The 16,811-nt window shown below is 40.2% G+C and overlaps 1 protein-coding gene across 3 annotated transcripts in view; it reads right to left on the bottom strand.

Moving 5' to 3' along the window:
• The window catches only part of kazna (kazrin, periplakin interacting protein a), a 146,631-nt gene that overhangs the window by 99,924 nt on the left and 29,896 nt on the right, over positions 1–16,811 (bottom strand). For all 3 annotated transcript variants that reach the window (XM_061681997.1, XM_061682004.1, XM_061682038.1), the window contains exon 2: positions 15,612–15,801. In XM_061681997.1, the coding sequence (XP_061537981.1) occupies positions 15,612–15,801 (190 nt within the window). The remainder of the gene's footprint in view (positions 1–15,611; positions 15,802–16,811) is intronic.

Raw genomic sequence — 16,811 nt, 5'->3', positions numbered from 1 at the left:
CTTAACAAAAATTTAAGACTTCAAACCAATAAAATTTAGTGTTATAGTAACACTTCAGAATAAGTTATTCTACCTGCTATGCTATGCCGTTGCTAACGTCGGCTGGTTCACAGTGCTAATGTTAGTTTAGTATCACTAGCACTGCTATTTTGTTGAAGCTGCATATGTTCTCTCTGCGAATATTTATCACAACTACGCACTTTCATAATTACATGCCATTATGAATTGCCATGTTTGAGAATCACACATGTCCATGTAAGTGAGGGGCGTGGCATTGGTCAAAGTCTGGCAAGGGGTAGGGGGGGTGAGTGAAGTGAGGCTTTGAGTAGACGCGCAAATCTTTTAACACTGCAAACCCCCTATTTATTTAATAGGGGGTTTATTTATTATTTAATAAATAAAAACTAAATACATGAAGGAATATCATACTTGACAAGATTATCAAGATTTTAATATGTTCACACTACATTCCCCATGATCCTCCTCCAATGTTCTCCACAGGATAGTCTTGACCTGGTGGTTCTGATGCTTACATGACCACCAGTGAATTAGTGTGGATCATGCTGGGTGAAAATCTTGTCTTGTAATTCCATCATTGATCCTACATACATCTGCCTGCAGTTTTCTGCTGCAAAAATTTTTTTAGTGGGCACTAGTGGTCACAACAAATTGACCGTGTTTAAAATGACAGCATGAGGAAATCACAACAACAGATTTGTGCACGTGGTCCAGCATAGAGGGTCATGTGTCTTTACAGTTCAGTGCTGCCATCAGACATATCGACCCCAAACACATTAGTTTGTTACTCTTAGAAGTACCCATGGAATCAATGGGAGTTCTCAATCAATTTACAATACCAGAGAAAACATACAGTGCTATTTAATACTGTCCTATTCTTATTGCTGAGGATGTACTTGTACTTCCTTCGTCATCCTTCATGGGTATGAAAGCGACTCATCAGCATTTAAAAATAATTTTTATACATGACTTTGCCGGAACCAATGACGCATGTAATAGCTACTACCAGTACACTTCAAAGAAATTGTGTACTTGTGAAAACAGCACTATTGGCATTCTGAGTCTTGGTAAAGGGCAGCTCATTTCCTCGCTCTTTCACACACATTTTTGACACATATGCATATCTTTAAAGTGCATGAACATAAATAATGTCCCCTGCCCTTTTGCGTGATCTCACAACTATGATGACACACACATGCACACACTCACACACACATTTGCTTCCGTCTTCTTCATATAGTGTTATGCCAACCTCAAAATGGCACTGCCTTCCTTACCCTGACAGGCTACATTCAATTTGTCAGGCTTGGCACTTCACTCTTCTGCAACACACCCTGTCTATTTCCCCACGGACCGGCTCTGAGTGGGGCCGGTCTGTCCCAATGGGTATCCTGGTATCTTATGGCAGGGCCCACCTGCACCCACTGTGACATCCAGGCATGCTCAATCAGCTTCTTCAACCCAGCAGGCACCAGCTGTCTGGACAGCCTGCATGCTGGGAAATGGACAGTTTACAGCTGAATGATTCACAGCTACACACCTCACTTCAATCTACAGTCAGTCTTTGAGTGTGTTCTGGGAGTTTTTAAATGGAATGAAAATGCATAAATGGCCATAACCAACAAACTGGGATAAGCACCACTTCACACCAGCAGGAAACACCAAGAAAAGTTAATGTTCTTACATCACGAAACTGAAGTAATATTTCATTGGAAGATGAAGAAGGTCAATATAATTTATTTTGCACTTGGAGCAACACATTTATCTAAGCCAGCCTTTGCAAAATGGGTCAGGTAAAATGGGTCTGTTTTAATTCGGTCACCAATTGTCAGAGTCAAATGGTGTAAGCTATTTATTGATAAGTAGGCATAGTTGCAGTAAAATGTATGTGGAATGGAAGCACATAGTGTACCTTGCGACAAATTTTCCCAACATGTTGATAAATCACTGCTTTCGCAGTGTATAAATGGGCACTATGTCTTTGCCAATGTTCAGCGCAAATGACTCTGTATGTGCCTTCCACCAGGCTCCCTTTCTGTCATACGCAAGTAATATGAAAATAATTCCACTCATGTTGGCTGAGTCTTACTGGGAAACAAATTCGTCAGTTGCTTTTTTGAAAAATAGATGCTAGAAAGGCCGGAAAAGTCACGAAATATAGCAACCAAATCCTTCAAGGGACTGTGGGTCTTAATAGTAATACTTTCACTAAAAAGTTGATTTTATGGGTTTTTTTGCTCAAGAAAATGAAACTTGCAGTCACTTTCAATATCATCAATCCATTTTGGAGCAAATGGTAAATAACTAATTGCCTTTGGAATGCCCCCTTTTCATCACCAAAATCAGCATGCCCCTCCCCATGTCTTGGTGTGACATCAGTGGAAGAAGTGGAGACCAAATTCAATGCATAGTCATTGTGGAAAAAGGAATTTACTGTACCACAAAATGGCAGTATTTAGTCAGATTTTATATATTGTCGCTGTTGGGTGGAATCCCCCCACCTCCAAAATGACAACTTTTTAGAAAAGAAAAAGTGGACAAAGGAATGTACTATACTATAAAGTGGCAATATTAACATATTTGATATAGCGTAGCTGTCGTTACACACGTAACTTCCAGCAAGTTTAGCTAAAAATTTGGTTTTTATTACGCATATTGAGCCGTTGGCTGTTGTTTAGCCTTAAAATAAACCATCCTGCACCCAAGGCTGGGACTTGCATAAACCTTCACAGCTCTCCTGGCCTCTGTCCTCTGACATGATTTCACAGAATTGCTGATCCAAAATCCTTCGTATGTATTCGTCAGCTCTTAAAGGGTTGCAGTGAGAAATGTGCATGGCGAAATCTGCTCGAGCCACGTGCATTTGTAAGACAATGGTCCAAGGCATTGCAATCCATCAGCAGAGTTATGCAGTAATTCTGTTCATCTTTACCTGTACCAAAAATATCCTTATCATCTTGGATTTCACACGCTATGTGGCCCCCAGCTAGGATCCTAAATTAATCGTGTCCAGTGGTAGGGAAATAAACCTAAGCAAACACATAACAAACAGACACGACTTACACAGGAGAATGTACGAGTTTTCTGATCGTCAGCTATGGAAAGGTACTTCTCTACTTACTTTTTACCATTATCAGAACAGCTGCGTGAAATGAATGCTATAACCTTGAAAAGTAAACAAAATGAATAGGTTCTTACCAGACCCACAAAAGAATGAAACTAAGACTTGCTGAAATGTTACTGCAGCAGCATTTGTTAGTCACATCAAACGCATGTACTGCATTCATCACATCAAACATGTACTGTATGGGCCTCCCAGAAATGGGACAGAGGACAAAAATAGATGAGGGTTATATCTATTCGATCTACATCTACCAGAAATGAGAGATGAACAAGGGAAATGTCATTTTGTCATTTCTACTTCCACTGTCGTGTGTGTGCACCACACTGCAAATAATTGGTGACAATACTATAGGAGGCCCTGCAATACAATAAATATCCTCTTTTTTTCGACACTCTCCTTCACATCACATCCTTCAACCACTACTGGGGCAGCTACGTGCTTGACGAGCACCCACTTCTGCTGCTTTTATTAATGCCAACGATGACAGAACGGAAATATATTAATCTCCTCCACTGTATCAGAAGGACCAATTTGTTGGAGACTAATGGGAGATCATAGTTATTACAATGGGGAAAAACGAGTAAGTTTACCATAAAGTAAGGACAAGATGGTCAGTGAAATTTTCTTTATTTGGTAAATGAACTCACATTTACTTCACCTTCACCTTTAGGGATATACAGAATCAATAATTCCTTGACATTTACACTGCAATTCAGTTCAGTACTGTTTCTGTATGACACAGAAACATTGGCATTCAACTGGCATGCTTGGACACAGTTGTTCACAGGAAATTGTGGAAATGAAAACATTCCGTTTCGGTGTGAAACTGTCAATATCATAAAGTTGATGTTAATACCAGCAAATAAAAAGAATAATTACAGTATTATAAAAATAAAATAAATACACCACTTGACTATTACGAAGTGGTGAGGTAGTCAATTTCATGAACTTCCCATCTCAAATATGAAGAAAAAAAAAAAAATTACCCATTGTATACCATAACATATCAAATTGATAAATTAACTATTCACAACTCTGAAGGGTCCATGACACAGTGACAGAGGGAAGATTATGTGCCCGGGAGATGCGTCTGTTAAGCCTAAACACACCTTAGTTTTTTTGTTCTTTCATTATTGATGTCGACAATGTAGCTTTAGCCATATTGTACTCAGCAGCCGGTACAGACATCCACTTTTACCACACATATATATCTAGCTAACTCTGCGTTGACGTAAACACGCAGCTCAAAAAGAGCGTGTCGTATATACAGTACGTATTGTTCATATTTATTTTAAGGGCAGTAAGTTCGGCAGGGTTGGTTGAGATCAAGCGAATGGGTAGGAACGAGCGTGGAGAAAAACTGAAAAAAAAATATATATATATATATTTTTTTTTACACAAAATATAATTCTGAGTGCTTGCACACAAAAATAACACTTTTTTGTGCACACAAAACACTGTAGCGTAGGAGGAGGTTGACGCTAGAATCCCCAGCATGCATTGTTTGTGTGTTTGCATGGCATTGTTTATAATAGTTGCTAAGAATTGGGTATTTATCGTGAATGTTATGTGTTAATTATTCCCTACTAGTAGTGGTAGACAGTATGTGTTCATCCACCCCTTTTATTTTATTACTGTTCACTCACTATTGTTATATTTAATCAAGCGCCGTGACTGAGTGAGTGTTGTGTTGTCACTCAGTTCTTTAAATTAGTGGCCAGAAACTGTCATTGCTACTTGGAAGTAAGGCACTTCTTCGCCACATGAGCTTTTCTGCTCAAAATTTGCCTTTACATGCTCAAAATCTAATGCCATATTTAACTGGAGATTAATGTGGCAGTGGGAAGGACGTATCGGGGTCATTATAAATTTGGGGGGGGTGGGGGTCGTGTCACCCCGTCCCCAGTACCATCTGCGCCCATGACTTACCAATTCTCTCACTCTCCCTTTTTTTAACGTTGCTTACACTTTAGGTGATGGCACACAAAAAAAAGCTAAAGAAAAAAAGAAAAATACATGTGTTGAGTTAATCATTTAAATTGCAGGTGTCAAACTCACTCACCAGATCTGACCCTTCCCACATCATTTTATGTGGCTGCTAAAGCAAATTGTGTGCGTCTACTTCATGTTTCTTGGGAAATCTGTATCAAAACTACAAATTCTCCTCACTTTCAATAACGTTAAAATAATTGCAAGCAGTTTTTAGTTACAAAATCCCTTTTTACTAGAAATTGAACAATAGCTGAACCAACTATTTTCCTTGACTTCTAATTTCAAAAGTAGTTATATCCATCAATTTGTTGTGAAGGTGTAATAATAGGATGAGGTGATATGTTTTCCCATGATGCCCTTCTGAGGCAAGGGCACTGTTGGGAGAGGTGGTAGTAAAAACGCACTACATTGTCACATTTAATCAGTTTAGTAACCTGCTTCTTCCTTAACAATTAATCTATCTTTTTATTGTTTAAGCAATGTGATAAAGTACAAGATATTGAATACACAGCATGAAACGCCTATACAGGCTCGCCGGGGATCCAATTGTGGATCGCTCATGAACCGGTTCTACCCCCAACCAGCCTCACCCTCTTAACGTCGCCGCAGATAAGCTTTTCTTCACGGGAAAATACATTTTCAGGTTTAGCGGGCCTCGCCCCACGCCGCATCAAGCCATAAAAAAATTGTATATAAAGCATCAAATATTGTGTTTTACATTTATATTTAACTAAATTCATAAAGTATTACGTACCTGTGTGTGACAAAGGAAAAGTTGTGACCAGAATGTACGCGAACATTGGTACACGCTGGGTACCTTAAAATGAGTGGAGCCAGTGTGCCTCCATTTAAATAGTCACACTCTCGCTTTTATTCTCACCAACACCCTCTCTCTTTAGCAACCTGCTTCTTCCTTAACTATTAATCTATCTTTTTATGGTTTAAGGAATGTGATAAAGAACAAGATATTGAATACACAGCATCAAACGCCAATACAGGCTCGCCGGGCATCCACTTGTGAATCACTCATGAACGGGGGTGCATCAGTTTATCTAAGAGCATTTTGCTTTAGTTTTTCAAATCAAACAACCTTTTCCAGTGCACTGTTGGGAGAGGTGGGTAGTAAAAACGCACTACATTGTCACATTTAATCTATTTTTACCTTACAGACAAGGAAAATGGAACAGTGACTGTATGTCATGAGCTGAGCTGCCTTGTTCCTGTTTTTCTATTGCCCCTTTTCCATTGAACGGGTTCTACCCCCAATCAGCCTCACCGTCTTAATGTCGCCGCAGATAAGCTTTTCTTCATGGGAAAACACATTTTCAGGTTTAGCGGGCCTCGTCCCACGTCGCATCAAGCCATAAAAATAGTATATAAAGCATCAAATATTGTGTTTTACATCAATACTTAACTAAATTCATAAAGTATAATGTACCTGTGTATGAAAAAGCAAAAGGTGTGACCAGAATGTATGTGGACATTGGTACACGCTGGGTACCTTAAAATGAGTGGAGCCAGCATGCCTCCATTTAAATATTCACACTCTCGCTTTTATTCTCACCAACACCCTCTCTCTTTATCAACCTGCTTCTTCCTTAATTATTAATCTCTCTTTTTATGGTTTAAGGGTTGTGATAAAGTACAAGATATTGAATACACAGCATCAAACGCCAATACAGGCTCGCCGGGCATCCACTTGTGAATCACTCATGAAAGGGGGTGCGTCAGCAACTCTACACGATGGTCCGGTCCAGTCGGTTTCGACCACGTCGCGCAGTGTGCGCCAGGCCTAAAGCAGCTTTTGTTCCGTGGTCAACTGAAGAGCTGCGGACATTTTTGTCCATATTGGCAGAAGATGAAAGACAGTGAGATGGAAGGCATGATAAGAAACGATCGCGTCACCTTCTTCTTGATCCCACCCCAATCCCTCCCACTTTTGATGAGTGCCCGTTGTAAAAGGAAAAGCAACGGAGGCCAGGCCAAGCAAAGCGAGACTGGGGCAGTGCAGGGCGAGACCGTTCTGGAACTTGTAATGGAAAAGCAGCAATGTAATGTATGGAATCTCTAACTGGTGAACCTATTGTGCTGTAAAACCTATTGTGCTGTAAAAAAAAGAAAAGTTATTAACGACCATTTCCTGTGGCTGAATTTGCCTTAATTTATGTTATTTAATAAAGATTAAAATTATTATGGTTAAAGTTATATTGTTAGGCAATATCTGAATTTTCAGTCCATCCATCCATTTTCTGAGCCGCTTCTCCTCACTAGGGTCGCGGGCGTGCTGGAGCCTACCCCAGCTATCATCGGGCAGGAGGCGGGGTACACCCTGAACTGGTTGCCAGCCTATCGCAGGGCACATACAAACAAACAACCATTCGCACTCACAGTAATGCAACGGGGCAATTTAGAGTCTCCAATTAATGCATGTTTTTGGGATGTGGGAGGAAACCGGAGTGCCCGGAGAAAACCCACGCAGGCACGGGGAGAACATGCAAACTCCACACAGGCAGGGCCGGGGATTGAACCCGGGTCCTCAGAACTGTGAGGCTGACGCTCTAACCAGTCGGCCACCGTGCCGCCCATATTTTGTCATACTCAAGTAATTATTTTGAGAACTACTTTTTACTTTCACTTGTGTCACATTATTATAAATTATAATACTTTACCAGTACACTTACTTGAGTACAATCTTTGGGCTACTGTGCCTGAATGTCATCACTAACTCCACCGCATACTCACCTGGACCATCTGCTTCTGCATGAGAGTGCTTGGAGAATCTCTCTGCAGGAAGTACATACTTTAAGGCGAAGAGTAGCCAAATTTACCGATTGGAGAGCCACTCCAACTAAATCATCAAAAATATCAAACATAATATCACACAGACTTTACCTATCCAAATGCAATGCAGGTTCGCTAAAGTCAAGACAAAGATTTTAGTACAGAAATGTGGGTTTGAGAACAGATCCAGTGGATTACTAAATGTCTTTCCTAATACAGTATATGACCACATAGGGGTGTGAGAGCAACAGGGCTGTTAATATACACCCAAAATATGGTAGCACTAAGTTACACTTTTACATGGCTTGTAAATCTAAATGATAAGGTCCTGTCTCTCTCCAACGACTTCTACATGGACAGTATATCTAAATGAGTGGCTGTAACGCATATGGTACGGTTCCAGACGAGCATCACTCTTCTTCAACATGCATTACAGGCAACTAATGCTACCTTCACTCATATGTTGAAGTGTTAGTCTTATTAATTATGTCTACATGAGTCGTTCTATTTGAAATGCAATCTCCGGTGGGCAGCCATTCCTTACTAAAGCAAGATTCATTAGGAAAGTAACTGCACCAGGAGATGAATGAAGTCAGATTAAAGAAACTGTGGTGTTTCCCTGCTTTGATTAGTAGCCATATGGACAGTAACTGCCAAATAGATATTTACTAATCTTGCTATAGACACGCAACCTGGAAAGGGCTATCCTTTTTTGTCTTGTTTCCAATCGTACAATAAAGTGTATTTCCAATGCCATCTTCATTAACAAAAATTACTTGGTGCTATTTTCCCATCTTGAGCGAATTCACCGCTGTCATTCACGACTGCAGTATCCCAATATGTTTCCCAACTTTACCCTCTTTTTTGTTTTATTTCTGTGGTTATTCCACACCAAATGTTTCAGTGAGTGACAGCAACTTTAGACCCAGTCCTCATGTATGTAAAAAAAGGCATAGAAATAATATGTTATCAAATGTCACCGGGAAATCCTGTTCAAGCAAAACTTTCTCATCTCAGTTCAGGAAATTGTACACCTCAAGAAATATGATGGGATTTTAGCAGGACCGTAACAAACCACCAATAAACGTAAGCAGGGGGGTAATCATGCCCTTAGGAGCAAATAGTGTACCTTAATGGAAACTATTCCAGCATTTGGAAAATACACTGTGTTAAAAAGTATTGGGACAGCAGGCTATTCCATAAGCAAGCCCTTTCCCAAACTTTGAGCCACATACCGCTTTCAAATCCCAAGAGATTGCGTACCCCATCTTCCTTGAATATTCACTGAAAAAAAGTTCAAACATGGACAATGAAGACCTTCATGTATGATCAAAATAATAAAAATGCAACAGTTCTCTTACATGTGATTTCAACTAAAGTGCCACGTTAAAATATCACTATTGCCATTACTACATACAGTAGATCACTCTCCCTATTATTAGGATTGGGCATCGTTTGAATTTGAGCGATTCCGGTTCCGATTCCAGTTCCTTCTTTCGATTCCGGTTCCAAATGATTCTCGATTCAGATTCTTTTAGGGGGCTGGGTCAAAAACATTTGCATGGTTTAAATAAAAGGTGTCCAAATTATGAACATCCTTTTTCTTAGCAGCCCGCAGCATAGACTAAAATGAAAATTTGACCCGAGGTTCATTATAACCACTATCACTAACCCAATTGACTTAATATTCATTAATTAATGTTTCAGCAAAAAGTTAAATATGGCATTGTTAAAATCGTTACTTGGGACTGTTTCATCACATCAAATGGTTTATATGTGCAAGTTTTAACTTGACTTCCTGTTTTAAGCTTGTAGCCTTTTATTTTGAAGGGTACGCACCGGAACTCAGCATTTTGGCATGAAAAGTAACTTCCCACGACACTGGTCATTTTTTATTAATTTTTTTAATGGATGGAACCAAATGCTATAAAACGCTGATTCCTTTCCCTACCCACCGATGAGGCACAAGGTTAGTGTTTGTGATACTGTGAGACAATGTTTATGTGAATTTTGTCCCAATTCATTGTGATGTAAAGTTGCTACGGTGAAGTTTTAGCCCAATGTTAAATTAAGCTTTTCTTTTTTTTCTTTTTTTGTCATCGGCGCTTATGTTGGTTTGAAGACTAAAATAAATGCATCAGCGCAAAAGTGCAACCAACCGTTTACCATGTTAGCTGTCTCAATGTTGGCATAGACTTATTTTATTGTTTCACTCACCCAATTAACTGAGAGTTGACTTCACTGAAGCTGCACCCGATGTAGGCTGAGGCTCAGAGCGCGTCACACGCTACACATCGTGAAAGCCTCCCTTGCACAATTATTCCATTTTATTTCACTGGGGCGACTGATCATTCATTTTAACAAAGTTAAGACACACTTTTGTTCACCACAGCTGCCGTTGGGCACAAGCACGTCATCGTGCGTGTTGTTCTTCATTGGTTTACACCGCTTCTTTGTTGTTTTTCGCCACTTGTTCGCGGCTGGAGAACTAGCCATCGAAACTGGGAACTGAAATTTTTTAATTTGAACGGTTCCGGGAGAACCCAACGTTAGTCCTGGTTCCAATCGGTTCTCAATTCTCGATGCCCAACCCTACCTATTATACAGTTTATTCCAACGCGATGAGGTCATGGTCTATCCCAATCCCCTATTGATTCACTAATTTATTGATGTGTGTTCAGAATTGTAAGGCTCATAATGTGAATACTGAATGAATGATGGCTGGGGTTTAGAGAAGAGAAGAGTTTCTCGTTGTTGCCATCAAGAGTTCCATTGAACTTAAGCTGACTTGGTCGAAAGGAGTGATTATTCAAAACTATTTTTCAAGGAAACAGCCTCCTGATGTAACAATAGCCTAATTCTAAAGTTAATATCCAATGTTAGGAGCTAAGGAGATTTTTCATGAGCAGAAGTACAGCACTGTAGTCTTCGTAACATTTTAATATTTAAATATGGCGGATCATTAATGATGAATGTAGGCAGTTAAATCCCCTGTGATAAATAATATAATGGGGCTAATTCAGCCATGATCTTCTTCTCTCATGAAGATAAATATTATAGATATGGGATCTCAAGTACAATGAGGAACAAATCTGATCAATTTAAAAAAAAAAAATAATTAAATGCTGCAATGTGAATCCAGAGATTGGTTTCGAAATACATTATACATTTTAACATCAGATAATTGCTAAAAAAATAATAAATAATGCAAAGACTGAGAACTACATAGTACACAATTGTGGAAATATAGTGTAAAACTGTTTTTCATCATTCCAGTTCTTCCTTCCTGATTCTTTGGGACATGACTAAAACAGGGGCCAGCGACGCACTTGTGCCCCTGGCATGAGTTGCACCTCCCCCACTATATAAGAACTTGAGCACCTTAATTTGCATCAGCGGTTATCCAGCGCAATTGTGAGTTAAATACAGTAAGTTATAAATACTTGGCCCATTTTTACCACTAAATCATGCAGTAAGCTAGCTAGCTAGCAATTCTTAAACCTCAAAAATTCACAGAATAGCTCAGTGTTGTTATTTAATTTCATGTGTTATGCGTTTTGTTATTCAGGCTACCGTAACATGTTGGGACACCAAGCATTGTGGGTATATAACTAGCAGGAAGTATGTGGTCAAATGTCTGTCATGTAGTGTGAGCCACAGGCGGAATAACGTAACGAGTCCGCTGTCTGTCTGTCAGGCGAGAGGAGCCCTGGTTAGCTTGCAAGCTCGCTGGTGGCTAAAACTCGTCGCTGCATGGAGAGCCCTGTGAAAAAAAATTACGAAAGATCTACACCAAAAGAAAGTCTGGCACCAATTCTTGATCCCCCACCAAAGAAACTTGGCTCTGGTTGACTTTGTTGTGGAACCAGTATTATAGTTTGTTTGGACAGCATCCTGAGCATTACAATTTGTAGCTGACAGCTAGCGCTGTAACGTCGTCAACGGTATCTTCAAGTCACAGCTGACTTGTCTCAGCGAATGCCTTTTTCCATGATGCATTTCACAGCTTCTATCAATGCAGAAGAGTTGGGCTCAGTTCGTCTTTTGTAATTTCTTGGCATGGTAGCCAGTATTTATCTACAAAATAAATATTTGTGCTTGGTCAGGTGGTTTAAGCCAGTGAACTTTGATTTATTTAGGATGTAATTATTTTTTTTCAGGGGGGGGGGGGGGGGGGGGGCGGAGGAGGCGGGTAATACAGACTAGGCCCATTTTACCCTTTTCATTATGTCCCAAAATTTTTAATATGTTCCAGAAGCTACTCAGTGAAATTCGCTTTTCTCCTTTTTATACCAATGTTCACACACATTCACTAATGGACACAAAACTGTATCAACACCATCAGCTGGGATACTTACGTGAGCTGGAGTTTAGTAATCCTTCGTCAAGAGCAACTTTCTGTCTCTATGGCAGGGGTGTCAAACTAATTTTTGTCACGGGCCACATTGTAGTTAAGATTTCCCTCAGAGGGCTGCTATGACCATAACCCATATAAATGTATGATCGTCTCATATTATTACACAACAAATTGATGGATAACTAGTTTTGAAATCAGAAGCCAATAAAAAATGGTTTGTCCAACTATGGATTAATTAATTTTAAAATAGGGTTTGTTAACAAAAATGCTTGCAATATCTCAACATTATTATAAGTTAAAACAATTTGCATTTTTTGGACACGTGCTTTCAGGTTTAATAAAAGTAATGAAGTACAATGTACAGTATGTGCAATATGTACTACAGGATCACTGTTCAAGGAGTACAAGATCAAATGTGCGATGTGAATTCTGCTTCACAATGATAGTAAGCCGACATGGCCGCCTCAAGACGCCGAGATATCGCCAATAGCCAATCAGAGTGAAGCTGCTTTCATTTGGGGAGATCAGTCATGCAATCACTGCATCTTATTTTCAGATTGAATACTACTGAGAAACTCAACTGCCAGGCTTCAAAGACCAACTACAATACTGTAGCTTGAAAAAGGGCACATACTGGGAATTTTCAACACTAATTATCTTCCAAACCTGATAAAAATGATGAAAGATTATAAAACAAATTAACAAATTTTTGATGGCATGGTACCTTTAAAAGATTGCACCAAAGATATTTGAGCCTGGTACAAAAGACACACCAAAAAGAATTTGAAAGCCTGCTTATCTTGCTTGGCTCAATATTCAATTGCTATCAATTTCACCATAGCAGGATTTTACTCACAAACAACTATGCTTTAAAAAAATGGAGAGAGGAATTTACAGTAGAAAGATTGGCTCTGAAAAACCTTACTGGTACTTTTCTGCACTTCTTATAAGTCATGTCAGTCATTACTACTAATTGTATGTATTTCCAACACAATGGCACGCACAAATCGAATTGAAATCCTCCTCTTGCAATAATCTTCATTTGATCAGACAGCCCTTTTGAGAAAGCTATTGCATAAGGAGAACAACTATTGACTGACTCCAGAAAACATGATGGACAACGATGTTATATCTTCTGCATTAAAGGGTTGGCAACCTCAGCATAACTCACTATAACATTGCAATATCTTGCCACTGTTACTGATAATATCTTGTTATGACGATATATCAAAAAGTCACACTTGTCATTAAATGGTAAAAGTGCACATACGCAGATGAGGTGATACATTATGATATTGATATTTTGAATTGTGTGGGACAATAGTAGCCTCTAGGTAGGAGCAATGTAAGTGAAGTAAGCTATCCTGCTAGCGAGGTAACTGCTGCTTCTTTTGTTGTGCTGCCAGGTAGCAACAGCAACTGCTCTTCCCTCAGGATTCGCGCTGTGCCGGCTGTGCAATGAACCGGTGACCCTTAGCGCACACTTTCCTTCCAAATGTAGCCACTGATGATAAATTACCTAATCCACCAAGACCCAGCCATTATTCGCATACACCTCAGGTGGTAAAGGACAGCTCCAGGGAGAAAGAATGGATAGTGAGAGGTGGGCATAAAGCAAAAATATACATGCTTGACAAAGTGTGTAAAGGTAAGGAGGTCAAATAAAAGCAGGCACATTTCTAAATTGGGTTCAAACTGGGAACTATGAAGGACTTAGTTCCAGCCCCAGGATCTATGCACACACATCTGCTTTTAAAAGACTATTTTTTTATTACAAAGAGAAGGATGAAAGTCTAATCAAGCCTCAGCAAATTCGCATGAATCCATCACTGAACATGAACGTTGCAGGCATCATTTGATCAAAGCAGCCAAGCAGTTGTATGAGGAACAATGACATCAGCATTCTCAGAGGAGCGCTTGTCGTCACTCAATTTGGACCATGCTCACTGCTATGGTAACAGCAAGAGTGTCAACGTGTACACGGGAGTTAAAGGGGACCATGCGAAGCAAAAACATTAGGGGTGGGACTTTTAGCGCGTTCAATACGATTAATTAATCACAAACAAATTCATTAGTTAAAAAATTAACGCATTTTAATCACATTTTGTGTTCCAAACAACACAGCACCTTTGTTAGTGCACAATTCCCTGGTACACTGATTACACTGCTGCACATATCAGAGCTCGGCTACCAAAATGTAAGATTTGGATAAAACAGCATTGTGAGGACTGATGGGAGGCAAATTGACTCTCAAAGTGGATTGCTTTGGACTGTAAACCAATTTGAGGTGATAATATTCCCGTCTATGTAGACGGGTAATTGTAATTGTAATTGTATGTACTTTAAAATGAAATTTAAAAAGTGTTGCTTTTTAGGACAAGTATTGTTATGTGATTAATCAATATTAAGTAATTACAAAGCCTCGAATTAATTACATGTTTTAAGAGTCCCACACACAAAACAAAAAAGAAATACCCAGCAGAGCAATTTGAAAGTCACCAGCTGTGTCATGCTCCAATGTTCAACGTTTCCTTATAACAGAGGTCAACAAGGACTACATGACTTTCAGTATGAGCGCAGGGAATACTGGCTGAGGTTTTCCTTGTGAATGTGCAACGAGGAAGTTGTGCAGACCTTGATGGCAGGACTGTAGCTTGACCTCAGAGGTGTCTCTAATATGTTGGTTGGAAGGGAACATACTGCAGACAGACAGCTGGCTGGAGCAGCTGACTGCTATGGAAACAGCGAGTGTGGAAGTAGGTGTGTGCCAGGATTTGAAATGATTTGGTAACCCGTGTATGCTTATGTCACCAACCGTGTGTAAATACACACATCTGTCAGCTATCTAAGTCACTGGGTAGATGAAGGTAGGAAGGAGCAAACAACAGCTCGCACACACACACTGGACAACATTCTACAGACTGGGCAGCTATTCAGGAGCTCTCGGTAACAGTAACCCACGGCAACTCTAAGCCCATCCACGCACCCACAGATCCATTGGCCAGTATCGGGCAAAATGAATGGACTGGCAGTCCAGAGTGCCAGGAGAAAAAAAAAAAAAAAAAAAAAAAAGAGGCTGTAACTTTACCCACTCTGGCCTGACCAAAGTGCAGCACAACCCCCCTCTTTAAGGTTCACAAGGTTAATTATTCAACATAGGGAGGGAGGGAGGCAGGGGGTGAGAGTGGACACAAGCCAACAGAAACACTCCATCTCTTTTGTCCAACTCAACTCACACATTGACACAGTTAGCAGCAGCACGTGCTCTGCGTACACAGCTGCATCAGCATGCGTTTCCACGTTTGCTGCTTCTCGCACACACTTGTGTTTCAATCTTACCGTTGTAGTTGTGCTGCGGGGTCTCGAGCATGCTGCCTGAAGGGTCAGCAGCCCCCAGCTCGGTCAGTCTTCGGCTGGTGGCGCTCAATTCCGAGCGCAAGTTGGTCACCTCCTGGCTGGCCGACTGAATAGCCCCGTCTATGCGCTGAGCCAGCTGCTTGTTGTCATCCATCATTTTCAGGATTTTTGCCTACAGAGAGGGAAATCCAAAAAAGCTGTCATGCTGACAAGTTGTGCATTTCCGGAGGAGGCAAGGTGTCCACTAATAAATCCCTCTGTTGGTCTTTGATGAGAATGGAAAGTTAAATCCTTAAAGCAGTTTGTCCTTTTGTTTGCAGAAAGTCATCCACCTCTCGGGAAATGTGAATCTGCTGGAAGGACACTGTGTGTGTGTGTGTTTGTGGCACGAGTGTATGTGCGTGTCTATGACTTCTGTAGCCACATGTGTGTGTATGTGAGTGTTAGCCTGCACTGCACTGCCACTCTGTGAAATGTGCTGCTCCCCGCAGCTGACTGTTGAAAGGACACAGAGCATTGAGAGATGACAGGCACCTTTTTAAATGGACTGTACCAATTGCACACAGAGTCAGAGGGGGGAGTGGCCTACTCATGTGAGCTCAGGGAAGTCATAAGTCTCTTGCATAGCTGTTGTGTTAAGATATTGCTGTTTGGTTCTGGTTATTAGTGTTTGAAGTGAAACACAGCAAAGTCTGACAAGTGTGGGAAAAGTGATTTAAGTGGAACTTAATAGCGTTGCATGCCTCTTCCTCCTCTGCGTGTGTTCTTCCCTCAGTGGGCAAAGGAATTCATTAGATTGACAAATGAGCAGTAGCAGGGTGAAAATAGAGTTTCACAAAGTTTCCATCACAGTATCACAGCAAGTTTTCCCTCCTGCTGTGATGCTGACAGGCGTTTGTATGCATCCAAATGTGGGATATGCTAGTGTAGTGTAGCTTATGAATTATGTCAATTTTAATGTACAATATAAGATGTAGTGATTAGGTGAGCTTTGCGGAAAGATTTTATTTAATCGTGTTCCCTGTTTGTACATACCGATAGAAACATGAAATGTACTGCTATTATGTATCTGTACGTAAAAAGCCAAAATGCTTTGTTCACGCATGTTCTCTCTTTCAGACCTGGAAAATCCTGTTTGCTTGAATATCTAAAAACATTAATCATACAATGATGGCTGTGAAA

This window comes from Phycodurus eques, chromosome 1 (assembly GCF_024500275.1).
Source record: "Phycodurus eques isolate BA_2022a chromosome 1, UOR_Pequ_1.1, whole genome shotgun sequence".
Lineage (NCBI taxonomy): Eukaryota > Metazoa > Chordata > Actinopteri > Syngnathiformes > Syngnathidae > Phycodurus > Phycodurus eques.
The sequence above is the reverse complement of the archived record's forward strand: the minus strand, read 5'-3'. Positions and strand labels throughout refer to the sequence as shown.